General features: G+C 46.8%; 2 protein-coding genes across 6 annotated transcripts; both read left to right on the forward strand.

The window, feature by feature from the left end:
• The first annotated feature begins 1,053 nt into the window (after positions 1–1,053).
• On the forward strand, positions 1,054–12,230 carry LOC117041208 (volume-regulated anion channel subunit LRRC8E-like). 5 transcript variants are annotated; one of them, XM_033139709.1, is made up of 3 exons: positions 1,054–1,253; positions 8,536–8,678; positions 9,790–12,230. In XM_033139709.1, the coding sequence occupies exons 2-3, from the start codon at positions 8,541–8,543 to the stop codon at positions 12,040–12,042; spliced, it is 2,391 nt and encodes a 796-aa protein (XP_032995600.1). In that variant the 5' UTR covers positions 1,054–1,253; positions 8,536–8,540; the 3' UTR covers positions 12,043–12,230. The 5 variants fall into 5 exon arrangements, with proteins under 5 accessions (XP_032995600.1, XP_032995598.1, XP_032995597.1 ...); XM_033139707.1 differs by having other exon boundaries at positions 1,054–1,222; XM_033139706.1 differs by lacking the exon at positions 1,054–1,253 and adding an exon at positions 1,349–1,500.
• A 4,245-nt stretch (positions 12,231–16,475) lies between these two features.
• LOC117041210 (volume-regulated anion channel subunit LRRC8D-like) lies at positions 16,476–21,638 on the forward strand. Its single transcript, XM_033139710.1, has 2 exons — positions 16,476–16,736; positions 20,233–21,638. Exon 2 carries the CDS (start codon positions 20,235–20,237, stop codon positions 21,396–21,398), a length of 1,164 nt encoding a protein of 387 aa, XP_032995601.1. The 5' UTR covers positions 16,476–16,736; positions 20,233–20,234; the 3' UTR covers positions 21,399–21,638.

Consider the following 21,638-nt stretch of genomic DNA (forward strand, 5'->3'; position numbering starts at 1 on the left):
CCTCCAAAGCTCCACTTCATGACAGGGAACAAGGGATCACAGCAGAGAAAAAGGACTGTATGCTCAGTTGACTAGAGCGTGGTGCCGTTAACACCAAGGTTACAGATTTAATCCCCATAAGGAACAGCCGCATATTCCTGCATTGCAGGGGGTTGGACTAAATGATCCTCAGGGCCCCTGCCAACTCTATGATGGGAATAAAGATCTACATCGGGAACATCAGGAACAGCACCTCCTGTTTGCTAAAAGTAGATGTGCTATTGCTGGGGAGTCTGCAGTTCTATCCTCCAAGGAGTGCACCACAGTGGGTGATGCCACTGTGGCGGCAGCAGCAGGCAATGCATTTCTTGGAGGCCAGGTCTGCTGCCTGTGGATCCTGCCACCTGAGGCCATTGCCTGACCTTGCCTCGTGGGTGGGCGAACCTTGTCTTCACTCCAAAAGAAGTCCTGCTACATTTAATGTGACTTAATCCCAGTAGGGTTGTGAGGGGTGTGTGTGTGTGTGTTTAGGATTGCAGCCTTAACAGTGATTTGAGATTAACAGAGAAGGGCAAAGCCACCGACCACCACAAGTGGGGACCAGGCTGATGCATTGTGGTCCTTGTTGAGATGTCATCTCACTTCCTCCTGATATACTGTAGCTCTGAACTGTAGAAGGAGTCAAGAGGCCCCGAGTTAGCCAACCCTTTTGTTGCATTTTACCACATCCACATGAATGGTGGTCACCACTTGGGGTCACCCGTCCATCAGAATCCACCAGGTCCCAACACCGCCTGCCCGCCCCCCAATCCTGAATCTGCTTCAGACGTCCAGCTATCCTTGAGGGAGGTTCCAAGGCAGCGTGAGAGGAGTTGGAAATGGCAACTCTCCAGTGGGTGTTTCCTGGCCTGGGCCCCTCTCGGGCTGCTCTTCCTCGCTTCGCGTGGGCCGTCGGGGCGGATTCCTCTCGCTCGGTGCTTGGCTGGGCGACGGCGCCCTGCGCGAGGTTCCCTCCCTTCCTAAAGCCAGATCAAGGGAATGGGGCAGGGAGGCGGGAGCGCCGGGCGCCTGGGGAGTGACGGGCACGGCACTGGAGGCGGGCGCCACTTGTACCGGCCGACACCGCCGCCGGCGCCGGAGAAGCCAGCAAGGGCCGCTGCCTCCTAGCGCAGGTGGCCACAGGGAAGCCGGCTCAGGTGCTTCCGGGCGGCCGGGGCAGCCAGCGAGAGCCTCCAAACTCCAGGCAAGTGGCTGGGCGGTGCGGGGAACCGTCGGTGAGTGCGTGCGTCTTTACGCAGGCTGGGGCGTCGGTTTTAGGGAGCAGGAGGGAGAGGCGGGATCGACCCATAAAGGGACCGAAGCGTGTTCAATTCACTTCCTCGAAAGTGTGGCCGCGGAGGGGGACTATAGATCCGGCCAGAGCCGGCATGTTTACCTGGAAGGATTCCCACAGAGCTCCTCGTGGAACTTCCTAGGCAGCGCGCTTACGGCGGGTGGCCCACCCTGACTTTGCCACTAGAGGTATTGCCCCCCACCCCACCTTGGCGGGAAGAAAGCGAGCATGTAGCCCGGCCCGGCCCGGCCCGTTCCCAGAGTGTACCGGTAGATCAGTTTTCCATTCCCGCCGAGGTGATGCCCGAGTCTAGACCCCCGATTGCAACGGGAGCCTGGCACGCGCACCGACGGTGCCTGCAGATGCTGTGCATGGCTGCCCTGTGAGCGCGCGTTTTGCCCTCGGGTAAACGATGAGGGCAATATTAGCAGGCGGTGGGGTCTCCCCTTTGTCCCATGGAGTGGGAAAGTGCGGAGGGGGGCGCTAGCGGGATCTACTCCTCGAAAATGAAGGAACGTTGGATGAAGAGATCTCCTCAACTTGCTCAGTTTGTAGCTCCCGAATTTAGGAAGGTCTTCCCCCCAAACTCCATTTGGGCCGGCTGGAATGGCACCCTGCGCATGCACAAGGGGGCCTTCCTTCCTTAATATTACATCATAGCCCCCAGGGGTGAGCCCTGGCGCTGGAAATGGGCTTGGTGAGCCTGGGTGGTAGCCATCGCTGAAGGCAAGGGATGGGGCAAGAGTGAGAGGTGGGGTCGGAATTGAGCCCATCTCTTGTTGGTGGTCTTCCCGTGGGCTGTGAGAACAGGACGCTGGACCAGATGGACTTTCAATGTGATCAGTCGTGTTGAACTAGATGACAATTCTATGCTTCTATAATTCTATCCACTATATTGGCCCCACCATACTTTTAAAGCACAGGGCTTCTTGGGAACTTTGTTTGTTTGTTAAGAGCTAAACGACAGTCTACAGGATTATTTAGGGGAAGCCATGTGCTATAAATATGCTTTTAATGCATGGTGCATCTCTACCCAAATGCAACCATTGCAAATGGGCTGTGGTGGGGAAAGAACTACCACTAATTAAAGTAATTGCTAGAGTTTTCCAATATCTTTAAATACAGCAGTGCTCTCTCTGTGTGTCTCTCAAACTGCAGGGGTGAGGGGAGTAAGGGGAGAACTAGATACCACCAACCCCAACTAAATGTTATGCTCCTTGGGTGAAAAATACCGGTAGTCTTGGACTTTTGAGCATTCTAAAGCAGGTACTCATTGCTTTGTCTCTACTTACAGGCTGGTTTTTCCAAGGAATGGGTGGGGAGAACAGCAAGGAAAATTAGCTGATAGGAAAGATAAATAATTGCAGGGGAAAGTTGGCTAGCAGTTCCTGCTCCCTGCTCCCTTTCCGTGTTATCTGCCTATTTCTGGGAGACTTCAGCGTATTTGACAGAGCTTGGGAGCTGCTTATTCACACACAGTTGTGTATTCAAAAGCTGCACACACATTTACACACCACACATTTAAAGCACACACACCCCTACAAAAAAGAACCATGGGAAATGTAGCTTGCACAGAGCTACATTTCCTAGCACCCTTAGCAAACTATTATACAGTCCCTAGGATTCTCTGGGTGGGTGTGCTTTAAATGTATGGCATGTATGCAGCTTGAGACAATGAAACCACAGCTTGATATACCTCCTGTTTTGTTTCCACTTTAATGAAGATGATACGTAGACACACAGCCGCTGGAGTGACTGTAATTTAGAAAGTATTTAGTCTGGACTGGAAGTAGGGGGATAAGGACTTGTACAGTCAGTCTGGCACAGAATCTCCCTAATTATAACACATCTTGATTTATGGTACTCTCACTCTCTGGGCACCTGCAGACCCTTCCTTCCTTCCTTCCTTCCTTCCTTCCTTCCTTCCTTCCTTCCTTTTATCCACACTGGCAGGAGGCATTATCAGAGTTCAAGGAAACATTCTAGCCAGGCAAAAACCCCTCAAAGTGTGATTTATTTATTTATTAAATTTGTATACCTCCCTTCATCAAAAGATCTCAGGGTGGTTCACATAATAAAATGCAAAATAATACATAGTAAAAAAAAAAAAAAAACAAAACAACCCCCTTCCTACAGATACATTTGAAAGGCTATAGGACAGGGGTCAGCAAACTTTTTCAACAGGGGGCCGGTCCACTGTCCCTCAGACCTTGTGGGGGGCCAGACTATATTTTGAAAAAAATATATGAACAAATTCCTATGCCCCAAAAATAACCCAGAGATGCATTTTAAATAAAAGCACACATTCTACTCATGTAAAAACATGCTGATTCCCGGACCGTCCGCGGGCCGGATTGAGAAGGCGATTGGGCTGCATCTGGCCCCCGGGTCTTAGTTTGGGGACCCCTGCTATAGGATATTAATCAGCCAAAGGCCTGGCTGAAGAGTATCGTTTTCTCCTGGTGCCTAAAAATATGTAATGAAGGCCCAGGCAAACCTCCCTGGGGAGAGTATTCCACAAACGGGGAGCGACTGCAGAAAAGGCCTGTTCTCAAGTTGCCACCCTCCGGACCTCACGTGGAGGAGGTCTCAGATGATGAATGCAGAGTCTGGGATGGTTTATATGGGGAGAGGCGGTTCCTGTGAAGAAGGGATAGTGAGAAGTGTGGTCTGGATAGAGTCCCAAGGGCCATGTAGAGAGGGTTCAAGGGTTGCATTTGGCCTGCAGCTGGCATGAGGTTCCCCACCCCTGCTTTACGCCAAGGGGCTACATTTTTTTTTTTTTTAGGTGAAATGAAATAAATAATGGGATGTATTTTAGTGGAGAGAGCATGAAAGGTGGCATGTGAAAGGAGCAAGAGGAGGCAGAGGGATTAGCAGGTGTGGGCAATGATTTGAAAGGCAGAATTCCTGGGTGCTCCACTTTTTTGGGGGAAGGTATACGCCATCTGAGATTAGCGTGGAAGGCAGGTAGTTTGGGAACAAAAACATATTGGGTTTTTTGTTTTTTTTAAACTTTTCCTTGAACTGGGCGGAGACAGAAGCAGAAGAGCTGGTAGCTAGAAAGCCCTGGAGCTATTTCTGTTCCGAGAGATCTTTCTATGGAAAATTACTACTCATAACATTAACTTTTATATAAGTTCCATTACTTTCTGAACATTTTACAAGTTCCATTAAAAGCCTGGTTATTCAAATTGCTGGATTCACCCCCCTCCCCCTTCTTTTTCCCTTGGCTGCTTCCTCTGAATGGTAACCTTCAGAGATAATTACCCAGCTGGTTTGGTGCTCATAGAAACCAGAACCTTATGCAGACAGTGTCTGTTTCAGCTGTTCAGACATGTTTTTCTGGAAGAAGCTAAGAAAGGGCATGAGCCCGCTTTTAGCAAGAGGAGACAAATTGACGTTGGGGAACAGCACCAATGATCTACCATGGAGGGGTATTGGTTCTGGCCAAAGATTCATCTTGCCCAGCATCCTGTTCTCACATTGGCCAACCAGATGCCCATGGGAATCCTGCAGGCAGGACCTTCACGCAAGAGAACTTGCCTACCTGTGTCTCCCACAAACAGGTATACAGAGACATGTTTCCTCCAACAGAGGAGGCAGAACCTCCACAAATTTGTCTATCCAAGTTGGTGGCCAACCAACCCTCAATCTTGTGGGAGCAAATTCCACAGTTTAGCTACGCACTGTGTGAATAAGTACTTTCCTTTGTTCTGAATCTTCTGACATTCAGCTTCATTGAATGTCTCTGGGTTCTAGGATATACGAGAGGGAGGAATAACTTCTATCTATTTTCTCAACTCCATACCTAATTCTATCTAGCACGTCCCCTGCTTACTTGACTTTTTTTGAAACTGAAAAGCCTCAAATGTTGTAAGCTTTTCTCATGTGGAATTTGCTCCAAGCCACTTGGTCATCCTGGTTGCCCTTTCCTTGAGGTGATGTTGGGGTCTCCCCTGGTGCAGTGAATAACAACACCCCTCTTGTTAATCACTGCACTTGCACACGAGGAGCGTCTTAGTAAATTGCATCCAATGATCTTTTGTAACAGGTTAGTAGTGAGAAAACAAGTTCTACAACTCTTGGAAGGCTCGGAAGGATAATGGAAACCAACACCTATTTTTCACTTTCAATAGTCTCTTTGTGGAAGTACCCTTCCACCATCAAAATTGACTTTGATCTGGGGGACTCTTTTGCCAGCTGCTGAGGACTGTCCCAGTTAAACCATTTGGCTGACACTGTAGAGTCAAAGCGAGTCTACCACATTTATTTATTCATTTCCATTTATTGTTTCCTATAAGATCTCTTGATAAGAGATTTCACAGTAAAAAAAATCAAGAAAAACAAGAAAAATGATTTCAAATCTAATACCAAAGATCTCAACTTAAAAGGCTTGTTAATAAAAGGAAGGTCTGCAATGGACGCTGCAAATACCATAGAGACAGTGCCTGCCTGATGTGTAATGGGAGGGAATTCCAAAGGGTAGGCGCCTCCATACTAAAAGCCAGACTCCTGTATCATTTGGAACAGCCTATCCCTTTCAGAGTGCAATGACCAGCTGGGTATACAAGAGGTGAGGGTGTCATTTAGGTATCCTAGTCTCAACCTGTATACCCAAACCATCAGTTTGAATTTAGCTTGGTAACTAATCGGCAGCCAGTGCAATTCTTTCTGCAGTAGCATAACATGATGGCAATAGTCTTAGTCCCAGTGAACAGTCGAGCCCTACAGAGACTGTATTGCAGCAATCCAGTCGGAGTGGGGGGTGGGGGCGGGTTACCAATACATGGATGACAGTGGTAAATCTACCCGGGTCCAATTTAACATCACTTAAACCACATAGCTTTGGGAGACTGATTTAGATTAAGGAAATATTGGTATGGGGTGAGTCTAGAGAGAAGCGTATTTTTCACACTTTCTCTAAAGTGTTATTTACTTTGGAACTATAACTTCATCAGTCAAGTTGGATGAGACGTAGATGGTGATAAATCAAACACCTGAGGCATATGTAACAATGTAGTGCAATGTTTCAGAACTGGAGATGGAGGTGGAAACATCAGTTGGCTGCTTTTAGCTCTGTATTTGTTTTCATCATTGGTGTAATTCTGTTGTTTATCCTTTGTTGTGCATCACTCTGGGCTCTGTTGGAGGAAGAGTGATTCATAACACAATTAACTATTACTGTTATGAAAAAAATAATATAGAAAATCTCCATACCATACTGAGCACTGTATGTTTTCCCTACATGTTTCCCCTGCCCCCAGTTAACCAACACCTAAACTTCATGCTGACCTTTCACATTTCACTGTTTGCACATTTGTTGGCAACCTGCAATTGTACTGAGAAGCCACAGCCATCTACACACAGTTAATGTGTGGTGAAACTGATGAAGCCGTTCAGGGACCACCAGATTCCATGGATGCTCAGTCTGCTGCCATGCTGCCCTCTGCTGTTCTGAATTTTGCCCATGCAGTTTCCTTTTATGTTCCTCTTCGATAGAATGACTGAGCACAGAGCAATCAAGGACCACCAGAGGCAGATCCTACATGCCTACCAAGAGAAGAAAGTCAATGTTGGGGGTCATTAGATCAACAGAAAGGGAGATGAAAACAGATTGCACCCTCTGATCCTACTCTCCCTTCTGGATTTTGGTGGGGCTGAGGCAACACTCGACTTTAGAGGCAGGATTAGCATTCCCACCTCTTTGGTTATCCTTGGCACATTCCATGCTGCTCCTCTAACATCTTTGGCCAGGCCAGTGTAGTGATAGCACTACTATAGCAACCAGAATCTCAGAGACTGCTGTGTTCTGTGGTGCCAGAGTCTAGGTGCTGGGCAGGAATGTAGCTGTGAAGGTTGCTCTTTTAGGGTTTCTGCAGAAGGTGTCATCCAGGGGAAAGATATACATGTAACTCCTGACTCAGACTCTGCCATCCCATCCTAAACCAAAAGAGAGGAGACAAAGGAACTTGGCATAAGCTATAGCAAGGAGATTGCCATATCTACACCAGTCCATTCAAAGATTAGATTTTCTCCTGGTGGTGTTGGAAGCCAGATCCATCTTCACCATGAGTACTCTATTTGGGTGAGTGAGTAGGTCTTGTCCTCCTCGATGAAGAAGGCATGGCTGCACATTTAGATCTCTGAAAATCTTGCATAGAAGGCAGTATAATTGGTAGCATAGTGGGATCATCTGAATAGACAACACTGATCCCGTTATTCCAGTGTGACACTTATCAGGCATTATATTCCCAGTGGCATCATATACCAGGCAGATGCATGTAGCCCTGAGGCTGGTCCTTCCATCCCCAAGACCAGGGTCCAAGCTATGAATATGCCTCTCATGTTCAACTCTCAATACCAGACCCTAGAAAAAATACCTGTCCTAAAAATAAAATTTTGCTTCCACATAGGCTTGTACTTCAAACTACCACAATAAAATCTATAAGCACCATCACTTGGGGGACTGTTAGGTTGCCAGCATTGCTATCTGTATTTTTCTATCAGTAGCACCTTAGAGACCAACTAAGTTTGTTCTTGGTATGAGCTTTCGTGTGCATGCACACTTCTTCAGATACACTGAAACGGAAGTGTGCATGCACACGAAAGCTCATACCAAGAACAAACTTAGTTGGTCTCTAAGGTGCTACTGGAAGGAATTTTTTATTTTATTTTGTTTTGACTGGCAGACCAACACAGCTACCTACCTGTAACTGTATTTTTCTATTTTCCCTGTGTATTTAAATACATTAGCAAACACAAGCAAGGAGTGGCAGTTTCTTGAATCCTTGGGTGATTCCCCTAAGCAGCAATGTTGCTGACCAGGTAGCCCTGCCTTGCCTTGCTTCAGTGCTGGGTGTGGCAGCCATAAGCTGCCTCACTGCGAGATGTGGGTGCTGGCCCATGAAAGAGGGAGTAGCATGTCAAAGCACTGCAAGGGGTCCTTATAGGCCTAGAGATGCTACTGCAGTAGATGCCAGGATCTGCCTAATTTGGCTATGTTTTCTGTCAGGTGTAAACACTGGCTATTAAAGTGTTTTTTGGGGCAGGCACCGATCTAGAAGGCAGCTCCCTCTTCATGTACATGGTATTGTCTCAGTGGTGTATGTATGCAGGGCAGAGGACACCTAGGTTGTGCAAGAACAGGAAGAGATTGTAGGCCCATGAGCATTGCTAAAAGTGAGAGGTGACTGTTCTAACCCTTCACTGTCTTTTGGCAGGCAGTATGATCCCGGTGGCCGAATTCAAGCAGTTCACAGACCAGCAGCCAGCCTTCAAGGTTCTCAAGCCATGGTGGGATGTGTTGGCCGAGTACATCACCATAGCCATGCTGATGATAGGAGTTTTTGGCTGCACTTTGCAAGTGAGTGAGTATGGGGGGGGGGAGCCCACGCACAGTTCCCAGATGCTGCCATGGTGTCATAGAATCAGAGAATAGTAGAGTTGCAATGTAGGTGTCTCAGCTAGAGCATCTGTGAAAGATGGTCATCCAGCATCTGCTTGAAAACCTCCAAGGGAGGAGAATTGGAATCATTGGAATCTTGGGGTGATGTTCCACTGCCTGCGGGAGAAGAGGCTCTAAACATTTGGGGGCACTCTGGGTGGAAAAGACCCTGGGCACTGAAATGACCAATTCCTACAGCCTGGGGGGGGCTGGATTCTCTGAAGCCCAACCACTTGTAAGAGATGGCGGCCTAGCACAGTGCACCCTCAGTAACATAGGCAGGGAGGCTCTGTTCTCCAAACGTTGAAGACCCACTTCTCTCCTACGTGGCAGAGAGGAGAGATTGAGTACCTAGTATACTGGATTCATGCAGCCCTAGTACAGAAAAGAAGGCATGGGAGCCACAACTTTCAAGATTCTATCCCATGTTACAGAAAGGGCATGAAAGGGTGATAGATACCGTAGCAGGGCTGGGAAAGACCTCTGTGCCATGACTTCACCTTCTCTTGGCAATGCTTTATCGTAACTCTCCTCAGATCCAAAGAAGCCTACAGAGGGTTAGATCCTTGGGAAGGACAGATGAGACACGTCTCGTATAACCCCTCATTCTGTAATCAGTATTGAAAACGCAGCCCTATAGCCGACACAGCATAGCAAATGCATGCAGACGAGTAATAAGCAGATTTATACAGGGGCAGATTTCCCCTTGGTCCCTTTAGTATTAAGACTAGATTATCAGTTCATTTAAATTAGGTCCATTTTGACTACACATGAAGCAGTATTAGATATTATCATTTCAGACTACAGTTGGGGGGGATGCCTTTTTTTTTAATGTAGAACAAAAACTCATTAAAAATGAAACCAGCACATCAGAAAGAGCTGTTCTAGACCAGCCCACTCCTTGCCATGCTAGTTTTCTACCTGCAGGCTGTACTTGTTCATCCCCACCTGATATAAGCTGTTGCGTTCTACCACCAGCCTCTGTTTTATATCATGTTCCTCTCTTCTCTTTCCTAACCTGATGTGACAGGTGACACAAGATAAGATTATCTGCCTTCCCAACCATGTGCCTGATGGCACAACCTTCACTGGTGCATCTTGTGAAGATTTCACGAAAAAGAGAGCCAATACCTCCGAGCCAATAGGACCCTCTGCCAACCAGCGAATGAATGGATTGAAGAACAACCTAGACCTCCAACAGTACAGCTACATCAATCAGATGTGCTATGAGACGGCCCTCCATTGGTATGCCAAATACTTCCCATACCTTGTGGTCATCCACACCCTCGTCTTCATGGCGTGCACCTCGTTCTGGTTCAAGTTTCCTGGGACCAGTTCCAAGATTGAGCATTTTATCTCCATCCTGAGCAAGTGCTTTGACTCGCCCTGGACTACTCGAGCCATCTCTGAAGTGTCTGGGGATAACCAGGAAAATGCAGTTTTAGAGAAGGGGTATCGGAGGAGGAAAAGCAGTGCCCCCAGCGAGACAGCTGAACTCAACCCCCCCGGGGGATCAGTGTCAGAAAAGAAGGTTTCAGAATCCTCTCCAGCTAGCCTATTGGACAAAAAGGAAGGGGAGCAGGCCAAGGCTCTCTTTGAAAAAGTGAAGAAGTTCCGGCTCCACGTTGAAAAAGGAGACATCCTTTACACCATGTATATCCGCCAAACCGTTCTCAAAGTCTTCAAGTTTCTCGTCATCATTGCCTACAATGCAGCCTTGGTTCCCAATATCAGCTTCATTGTGCCATGCACTGTCAGGATGGAGGACATGACGGGCTATGGCCATTTCTGCTGCAACCACACCAAAGCCCACCTCTTCTCCAAACTGGCCATCTGCTACATCTGCTTCCTTGGCATATACGGCATGACGTGTCTCTACACGCTCTACTGGCTGTTTCACCGGCCGCTGAAAGAGTACTCCTTTCAATTTGCACGCAACGAGACAGGCATCAGCGACATTCCTGATGTCAAGAACGACTTTGCTTTCATGCTCCACCTCATTGACCAGTACGATTCCCTCTACTCCAAGCGCTTTGCTGTGTTCCTTTCTGAGGTCAGTGAGTTCAGACTCAAGCAGATCAACCTCAGCCATGAGTGGACGGTGGACAAACTGCGGCAGAAGCTGCAAACCAATGCCCAAGGCCGGCTGGAGCTCCATCTCTTCATGCTGCCAGGGTTGCCTGACACCACCTTTGAGCTGAATGAGCTGCAGTCCCTGAAGCTGGAGCTCCTCAAAGATGTGACATTCCCACCCTCAGTGACTCAGCTGGCCCAACTCCAGGAGCTCACATTGATCAACTCTCCTGTCAAGCTCTCTTTCACCTCTCTTATGTTCTTCCGTGAACAGCTGAAGGTAATGACTGTGAAGTTTGATGACATCAAAGATATACCACTATGGACCTACAACTTGAGAGGCTTGGAAGAGTTGCACATCTCAGGACTTTTCAGCCCAGAGATGGGCCGGGCAGGAACTCTGGAGAACCTGCGTGAGCTGAGGAATCTGAAGACCTTGACTCTGCACAGCAACATCTCAAAACTGCCACCTAGCGTGTCTGATGTTGCTGCCCATCTGCAGAAGCTCAGGATCTACAATGATGGGACTAAGCTAGTGACCCTCAACAACCTCAAGAAGCTCTTCTCTGTGCAAGAAGTGGAGCTGATAAACTGCAACCTGGAACGCATCCCCCATGCTGTCTTCAGCCTGGTGAACATGCACCAGTTGGACCTCAAGGATAACCAGCTGCAGTCCATTGCGGAGATCATCAGCTTCCAGCATTGCCGCAAGCTGGTGTGCCTCAAACTTTGGCACAACCACATTTCCAGCATTCCTGAACACTTCCGCAAGCTCAAGACCTTAGAGCAGCTTGACCTCAGCCATAACCGCATTGAGGTCCTCCCTTCCCAACTATTCCAATGTTCTAGGCTGCACACTTTGGACCTTTCCTATAACAATATCCAGGTCATCCCTCCTGGGATGGGAGTGCTGCAGAGCCTTCAGCATTTTGCCATTTCTCACAACTCCTTAGAGGCACTGCCAAATGAAATCTTCTTCTGCAAGCAGCTCAGGGTTCTCAAAGTAGGACACAACAAACTGCATCGCCTCTCTGACCGTGTGAGTTGGCTGCCTTCACTCTCCACACTAGACTTGAGAGGAAACCCACTTCAGGCCCTTCCCTTGGAGATTGGCCAGTGCCCAGTGCTCAAACGGAGTGGCCTGCTGGTGGAGAGCAATCTTTATGAGGCGTTGCCTTTGGAAATTAGGGAAAAAATGGAGGATCAGTGATGGGGAGAATGATAAATGGGACCTCTCATGTGTTGGCCCCATTGAGTCCAAACATGGACTGAATGGAGGAGCTGGCTGAAGTTCTATCTTCGGCTGGAACCAAGGAGGGAATGGGAACTTTTCACCCTAATAAAGGGAGCAAAGGAATTGAAAAGACACAACAAAGAGCAAAAGTAGAAAGTGACTTTAAAAACCACCAACAACCCTGTTTTCTGAATGGATAAGACCACAGGAATTATCCATGGGGGGGGGGGGAGCACAGCTACACCTGACCAAATCATCATTATAGCTATTTTTATACATGTGTTGTGTACTGGTGTATCTTTGTGAAATGCCCTGGGGCTTTGCGGGATTGTTTTGTTCAGAACTTCTATCTCTGTTCCCTTCTCCTCACCACTGTATTCAACTCGCAGGCCTGTAGCTTACAAAACCCATCTTTTCAGCTTATTAGAAAACTTTCTTTTCTGCAGTTTCAAATGCCTATATATCATGGGGTGGGGAATCAGGGACAGACAGCTCTTCAACAGGGAAATAGCCTAATTCCCTTTACTTCTTTGTTCAAAGAAGGGCTGTGTTCCTTACCACCGGAAGGACCAGAGCACAATGCCTTCACATACCACTGACTGTAAGGAATCTTCATATGTTTTGTGTGTGTCTGTGTCATACATATGAGTTGCTTTGTCCTTAGAAACCTCACAATCTGGTCCTAAATAGTTTAGTTCATATGTCTTCTGCCAGATTGAATATATAGAGGTGGTTGGATAATGATTTCACCTTCCATTTGCTGAGAACTAGTTGCTTGAGGGAACTTATACAATAAGGGAGAGGTTGCAGTAGTCCCTGGTAATTATTGTTTTGATTAATTAAGTCGTTAAATTCAGAGCCTGCTGAACAATGAAGGCTGAAGTCCCGTGCACACATAACGGCAACAAACCCCACGAAGCTCAGTTGGACTTGCACTTGAGTCAACATTCATAAGACCATATAGAAAGGTGGCAAGGAGACACCCTGATCTATTTGCACTCTTACCAGCAGTCCCTGGGACTCAGCTGCTGAGCCTTGGTTCTGACAGGAGCAAGCTGTGCCCTACACTGGGGCAACCAGTCAGCCAGCCAATGCTTCATACCTGGGAATGGCACAATATGCCTCATTCCTCATGCCAAGGTGGTTGGAGGAGGAGGATGGGTGGGAATGAGAATCTGCTATGTGACTCACAACCAACACAGCTGCGTTTTGGGAGTGCTTCTGAGGCCAGAAAATCGGAAGAGGCTGTTCTGCAGCAAGGTTGTAAAACAGGCCTATTGTGCAGGAACATGCTTTGGTAGCATGAATAACACTGAAGGTATTAACACTGTGGTGGGAGGCCTGGTGTTTACAAGAGCATGCACCACAGTAATTATTTGGCAGTTCATATTTTTGTTTTCCTGGCAAAATGCATTTACTTAAAAGACTTAAATAACATTGGGGGAGGGGAAGAAGAAATGCAAGCAGAATTAAAACAGATGTAAAACATTGTAAAAGGCCGGGATCAATGTAAGAGATCTTCAGTTAATTGGGGAAGAGGCGTAACTTAGTGGTAAAGCACATGCAAAAGGCCCCAACCTCAGTCTCCAGGTGAAGGATAACAGGTGATAGGAAAGTTACAGGTGGGTAGCCGTGCTGGTGATAGGAAAGATTCCCCTACTTGAGCCGCTGCTCAGAGTAAACATTACTGGGCTAGATAGACAAAGAGCCCTACCTGGTATAAGGTAGAATCCTATGTTCCCATGTGCTTGGTACTAAAAGGATATAAAGTGCCAGCTGGGCTTCCTGGAGAGGACATTCCATAAATGTGGTGCCACCACTGAAAAGTCCCTTTCTCTGATTGCCACCAGTCTAACCTAAAGAGGTCGAAACACTTAAGAGATGGGCCTCGGAAGATGACCTATGCATTTGAGCAGAGACCATGAGGCTGCAATCCTAACCCCAGCACCTGGTAGTAAGCCAAGCAAGCAAGAAGCACAGTTCAAGGCCACATTCCAACCAGACACCTGAAGGCCAATGAAGGGTGAGGACGCAGGGCCTAGGGAGAGGTGTGGAGGGCCTGCATCTCTCCCTCCCTGCCCAGGTCTGAAGTTCCCTGGGGAGGTTCGACTGACGCCTTCATTATACACCTTTAGATGCCAGGCAAAAATGTTCCTCTTCAACCAGAACCAGACCTTCAGCTGATTGACATCTTATACCCCTTTAAAATTTCTGTGTGGGAGGGGGTGAGCGGGGTTATTGGTTTGTGGGTTTTTTGTTCTTGTATTATCATGTATTTTGTGCTTTTATATTGTATTTTTAGGTTGTGAACTGCCCTGAGATCTGGGCAAAGGGCAGTATACAAATGTAATAAATTATCATCTAAGCTGTACACCACCTTAGGTTTCAGGCAAGGAGTTTGGGAAAACACTGCAGTGCACCACAGAGGAGTCTGTCAGAAATGGTTGGGATTGTCACTATGTACATCCACTGCCTTTGATATGGGCAATGACTGAAAGGGTCCAGACATGATGGATTAGATGTCGGACTGGATCATTTGCTCCAGTAGCTACTTATGCCAGTATTGGATACCCGACAGATTTATATTCTCTCTTTGATCAGAGGCCTTCAACTGGTGGATTGGGGGCCCACTACCAGGTTGCAGCCTGATCTAAGGTGGGTCACAACAGCATCACTACCACCATACAAATGTATGGAATGAATGAATGAATGAGTCCCCAAATACTTGTTTGGATTACATGGGGGTCCTGTGTATGAAAACACGGAAGACTGTTGCAGCTTAAACATTTATGTGCTATTTACAGGTAGGTAGCTTTGTTGGTCTGCTATAGTCAAAACAAAACAAAACAAAGAATTCCTTCCAGTAGCACCTTAGAGACCAACTAAGTTTGTTCTTGGTATGAGCTTTCGTGTGCATGCACACTTCTTCAGTGCTATGTCACTAGGTTCATTGGCTGTGTGTTAGAGCCTAATGCCACCTAGTGGTTAAAATTATTCAAGCACCTCAAAGAGCAATCATAAAACGCACTTTATTTGTGAAAGATGTGGGTGTTCAAACTCTACTAGACAAGGCTTTTCAGGGATAAGGCAAATAGCCAATTCTTCAAACCCCACTGAAGACCCCTATGCACAACTGCGATTTGTTCTCCTATGCGATCAATTAGCTGCAGACTTCCTTTTGGAAGGGAAGGTTATACATGTTTAAAGGGAATAAATAAATAGGTGGCCACTGTCCATTCCTAATATGGAATTAAGCCTCCTTACCAGTCCTCACAGCATACAGATTTCTGGGATCACAACCAACCACATTGTTCAGCTGTGTCAGTTCTCACAGGGATGTATGTGGGTAGAGTGGGTGATTATGTTCCTGTATTGCACAAGTGAAAAATAATGCAACTTTAAGGAGAGATTTTGCAAAACTGAATCAAGGAATACAGTACATGAAACCTTGACCGAAAAATATTGCATCTGTGCCAACTCTGACCACACATCAGAAAGGGCGGGACCCACCAGTTGATACATGCAAAAGACATGAGTCAGTCAGGTTTCAGGTTGTTATGGGACCTAGAGAAGCCGAGGGAGCTGAGCAAGAACAAGTGGGTGGTCCAAAACAGGGACAGTAGCTTAGGGTGCAGGCATCACACCAGAGAAGAGTCCCTCAGACTGGGGCTAAGGCTTTATTGGGCCTCATGGGCAGGGATTGGCCTTTGAGGGTCACCTGACTGAATGCTCAGGTAGACCAGTATTATATGTCATTGAAGCACAGTTCAGCCTGCTAAACATGCAGTCAAAACAGAGTCCTGGTGCTGCAGAGATTAAGACACCAGTCTGCTGGGAGTCCTGGTTTATGCACACACAGAGGGTGCCATGTAACAGGCCTCTGCATCCTGGGAGCTTGCAGTCTACAAGAGCCAGTATGCTGTGATGGCTATCATGTTGGCATTACTGTATACCAGGGATACCTGGATCTTCAAACTGACCTGTATCAACTTGTGTGCCCTTCCCTTTCTCATGTGTGGCTAGAGTTTCCATGTGCGTCACATTCTTCAGTCAAAGCTTCAATTAGTCCTTGATTCATTCTGAAAACCTTTTAGCCTCTTTATTTCACAGTTGTGTAATGCAGGAACAGATTTCTTGCACAAGTCACTCCACACACCCCTGCCCTGATGACCTTATGGCTGTTACCGGTATTATCAGCCTCCCCTACCTCACAGGGTGGTTATGAAGAGAAAATGAAGGCAGGAAACTATGTTTTGTGGGTGAGGAGTTCTCTGGTGGTTTAGTGATCTTAGCTTAGCCTCTTTCTTTCTTTCTTTCTTTCTTTCTTTCTTTCTTTCTTCCTCCCTCTCTCACATTTTTCCACTGCGAGTGACAAAAGACAGAATAAGAAGTGTGAGTGAATCTGAGGGCGTTTGTCACAACTGGTAGCAATCCCTTTGCAAGGAAATGAATTCCGAGCAACGGAGTTTTGCTTCCCTCCTCCTTCCTCCAGTCCTTTCGTCCTGCATGGAGCTGCCATGGAAACGGAATAAAGCCTCTTGCACTGACTACAGTGTGGTGTGCAGGCTTAATGCACAAGCCCAAGAAGAGGGTCTGGGAGAGGAAGATCCTTGCAGACGGGAGAGAAAAGAGCAGAGGTTGTGCATGAAGAGCTCTAGAACCGCCTGCAGGTGAGGAATTGATGCCAAATGGGATAAGGAAGTCAGAGAGGGAGATGTAACCCATGACCAGTGTTATAACCACAGCCAAAAAAATGCTTGTGTTTATGCATGCTAAAACCACCCTTCTATTTAAGGACAGCCTGCTGCAGATCTAGCAACAGCGAAGTGGTTCTGTTTCAGGGCTGAGTGTCTAGGAGTGCACGTGTTCTGTTGGTGGATGTTTTAGGGTGCCCCCAAACTGTTGATATTTTGTGGGAGGAATACAAACACATACTTGAACTTTAGGTTTGCACAGTTAAAGTGGATTGCAACCTTCTGTCATCCTAGTATCACAAATCCACTTTAAATAAACAACATTGGACTTTTCGCAGTTTACAAAGTGATGGGGAAATGCATTCAAAAGTGTGGGATGAGTGAATTGTTGTTGTTGTTGTTGTTTATTAGATTTGTATAATGCCCTATACTTGCAGGTCTAAGGGCGGTTCAATGACACATAAACACCCTGCACGCAAATAAGGGTGAATGTAAGATAAATACTCTTTGTCATACAACTACCCCATAAACAAATCAGAACAAATGCTCAATGAAGATCAGATATTGTCCAACTACTGTGTAAGCTTTGTGCAAGCATATCAGGATGAATGTTGAATGAACAGGTTGTCTGGAGGAGCTCCAAGTATCGTGGACAAACAACAACACTGTCAGCAGCAACAGCCAAAAGGGAACTGGGAACTAAAGCAACAGCTGCTATCAGAGACACCAGAAGATCTTCCCACAAACAACTTTTAGCACAAATGTGCAAATCACTTACTGTATTGGTATCTCTGCTTTTCAACTTCAAGTAACAGTAATTCTTTCATCTACTCAGAGTGGGATATCATTAAGCCTAGGCCATTTCCCACTTGCCTGATCCTCTGTAGGATGTGGAAGACAAAGATGGGGAAATGGAAAATTGCCTAAACGCCACACAGTAAACCACCCTCTGTATGGCCTTAAGGCATTTTTCCATCTTTCCACTTTCCACAATGCGAAGTCTGGTTACAGGATCTAAGGAGAAAGTGTGAGTAAGGAAGTGTTGTTGCTATTCATGACTTGGAGATAGGTCTTGCTTGGTGAACATCTCAGCATGGCTATATATATTCAACACACGTATTGAATATTTTTCAAGCCACTCCATCTCATTGCAATTATTCTTATTATTCAATAAGATATTTATATCCTGCTCTTCTGTGCCAAAAGCATAATCAAGATAGCATGCAGGACAAAATAATAACAACAACAAACTAAAATGCAATGTTGAAAACAATAACAAGGAAACCACAATAGCAACAAAAAAGCAGGGTTGTTTAAAAAAGATTAAGAGTCCATAGGTCAGGGGTGGGAAACCTGTGGCTCTCCAGATGTTGTTGCAGACTCCCTCAGCCAGCAGAGTCAGTAGCAAGGGTTGATAGGAGCTTGAGGATTCAGCTACATTAGTAAGGAAAAAGCATAACATTGTGACTCCACATAGTACTGTGGAATTCCGTCTCGCCAACTTGCTTTCCCACTATGTTTTTTATAACACATTTTCCAGAAACACTTTTTTTGATGTGTCTAGATCCAGCCTATAACCAGCGACAACTGAAGGGCTACAAGTCCCTCCCTGCCCTAGATTATTATTTTTTTACATTTGGAATGGCAGTTGCCAACTCAGCGACCACAGATGCCCTGCTACCCACAAAGGGCTTCATTGGTGCCCCTGGGTGGGGCAGGACAGATTATGAGTTGTCATCTTTCTTTCTTTTTTAAAGTACTGGTAAGTCTCTAGCCTTCCTGGAAAGTTATGAAGCAAAACATACAGGTACCCTTCTAAGTGATTTCTGCAAGATGGGACAGCCTGGGAGCTGCTGCCTGTCAATGCTTTTAACCAATGAGTGAAGCTGTGATTGATTAACATGTTGTTTAGACACCAGGTATTAGGAATCCCTGGGATCCTAAAGAGCTGTTTTCTCCTGCCCTTTAGTGCACTTTTCCTGTTTCTGTCTTATTTCTAGCCTTTGGATTCTCTTTAGTTTGCCCTTCTTTTCCCCGTAGCAGCCAGGATGCATCTTCCCTAAGGTCTCTTAGTATTTACTAGGGCTTATTCCCAGGTAAGTGGGTGCAGGATGGCAGCCTAGACTTTGGTTTATGGTTGACACTCAGGAAACAGGAGGTTCTTGTGTATTTGGCAGCTGTATGGCAGGTATAAACTCAACAGGTCAAGACAAGCCTTTCCTACTATGGAAAGCCTTGCCATAACTGTACTCTCTCTAAGTCTGGGTTATGCCTGACCACTTCGTTCATCATTGACGGTGCTATCAATAGTGCCACACAATGCCCGCTGTTCAACTACCAGGAGAGGAGCATTCAGTATGCCAACATCAAAATGATGGAACTCCCTCCAAATGTGCATTATGCAAGCTCCTTCTGTTTTATAATTTCAAACACATTTCTGTTTAACCAAGCCTTCCCTGAAGTGTGACCAGTTCTATATTTTAGTCATTCATCACGGAACAGTTTTAATGTTTAACTTTTTATATTGCTCCATGTAACTTTGTATTGCTCACAGATTAGGGAGATATATACATATATTACAGGGCCACCTTAAGCATATCCAGCATCGTGGTGCAAAGCTCCATCCCGCAGCGCCCCCCCCGCATTTCCCAGAGGTTTTTTTTTTTTAGGGAGGATGGTGCTGCTGGCAGAGCTAGAGGAGGCGGGCAGCAGCTAGAGGGTGGCTCCTCCAGCGGGGAAGAGGTAGAGGCTGGAAGCGGTGCCTCCCAGCTCAGCTGGCCACTTTGTGCCATGGTGGCCATGGCAGATGGATGCGACACTGCTTCAGCGCGGCATGGCGGAGGCGGGTGAGGACAGCGAGCAGATGCCGGAAGGTGCTGCGTCCAGCCTCCACCTCTTCCCTGGAACCCAGAACTTGGTGCCCCAGCGCCCCACACCACTGTCATGATATTATTACAAGCCGAGCTGCAAAAGCTGCATGCAGCATGACTATGTGTCTGTTTTTACCCTGTGAGAAAGCTACCAGTTCCACCAGCTTTCTCACACACATGATGTTTTTGTACTTTATTATTGTACCTTCACTTTCGTTTCTGGCTCAAAGATGCCGGACACGCTAATGCACAGCTCTGACTTATTGAGCTGGCTAGCAGAGACATATTCTGCATCGGATCTACAATAAAGTAGTTTTAGCCTTAATGGCTTGTGTGTGTTGTTCTTCATGCTGGGAACAATCACATATTATCAATGTGCCCCTGGACTCGAGTAGCCAGGAGTGCACGGAGGCTTCGTCCCTACCTGGGGGTCAGTCTCACAACTTGCCCCCACAGGACGTTTCCTAACAACCACTAGCCTCTATGGGTAAGACGCCCCTGTATATGTGTATATTTATAAATGGAGTACTTGCTAAATGTGCTAAACAAGCAGTGCAGTAGCCAAGGATGTTACTCAATTCCCACTTGCCATTTGCTTCTAGTGATGTTTAACCTGACAGAAGTGACCTTCCTCGGTGATGCCCACGCTCGGTTCCAGACTCTAAAGCCTTGGTGGGATGTCCTGATGGACTACTTGGTAGTAGCGATGCTGATGGTCTCTCTCCTCTCAGGTACTCTGCTGATTTCTGTTGACCATATGACCTGCTTGCCTCTGAATTACAAGCTAAATGAGACCACAGCAGCTATGCTCAAGCCTGGAGCTATGGACAGTGCCACCAGCGAAGAGTTTTCTGCTGAGAACAGTGGACGCCCAATCAACCTTGACTACCAGCAGTACCTGTACATAAACCATGTCTGCTATCAGAATGCTTTGCCTTGGTTCTCCAAGTATTTTCCTTACCTAGCACTTGTCAACTCACTGCTCTTAATGGCAAGCAGCAACTTCTGGTTCAGGTACCCTAAGACGTCCTCAAAGATCGAACACTTCTTATCCATCCTCATGAAATGCTTCGAGTCACCTTGGACCATCAAGGCCGTATCTGAAATGGTCTACCAGAATTCCCTAGACCTACCCAAAACCACGGATACTGGAGGGTGTCAAGAACAATTTATTTCCCCTTCATCCTCTCCTATCCTTGACTGGAAGGAGAGGGAGCAGGGCCGGGCACTCTTTGAGAAGATCTGCAGATTCAGGGCACACGCTGAAGGTGCTAGCTTGATTTATATGGTCTACATGGGACAAACAATCTTCAAAGTTGCCGAGATCCTAACTGTGCTGGGCTACACCTCCAACTGCATAGGAGCCATCTCCTTTGAACATGTTTGCTGGCTGGACACAGAGAACCTCACTGGCTACTCTGTTTTCCTCTGTAACCACAGCTTGGCTTTCATTCTGCAGAAGTTGATGGTTACCTACCTGTTCTTGGTATTCCTCTATGGGGTGGTGGGGGCTTACCCACTGTTGTGGCTGCTGCGGCAGCCACTGCAAAAGTACTCCTTTAAGCAAACGCGAGAAGACAGTCACTTTCTTGGCATCCCAGATGTCTACAATGACTTTGCTTTCCTCCTGCACATGGCTGATCAGTGCGACCAACTATACTCCTGGCGGTTTGCCATCTTCCTCTCAGCCATGAGCAAGGGCTCTTTGCTCGATGTGGGCCTTGAACACAAGGCAAGTATTGAAGGGCTGCAGCTGCGTGTGCATTGATACTCACTGGCATCAGAGAACTAAGGCTTCGCAAGCTGCCAGGCTATCTAGGGCCCTCTTCTGTGAAATGGAAGTCCTGAAGCTTGCAAACAGTCGCAGACTAAAGCAGCCAGAAAAATAGGTATACTAACCTTTCTCAATCCTCATTGGTCAAGATGGGCCCCACTGACCTAGGAAGGCCCACAGTATGCCACATCACGTTTCCTGACATTATAACCTGGGGTTGCCTCTCTCAGGAGT

This window comes from Lacerta agilis, chromosome 2, assembly GCF_009819535.1.
Source record: "Lacerta agilis isolate rLacAgi1 chromosome 2, rLacAgi1.pri, whole genome shotgun sequence".
NCBI classification, from domain to species: Eukaryota; Metazoa; Chordata; class Lepidosauria; order Squamata; family Lacertidae; genus Lacerta; species Lacerta agilis.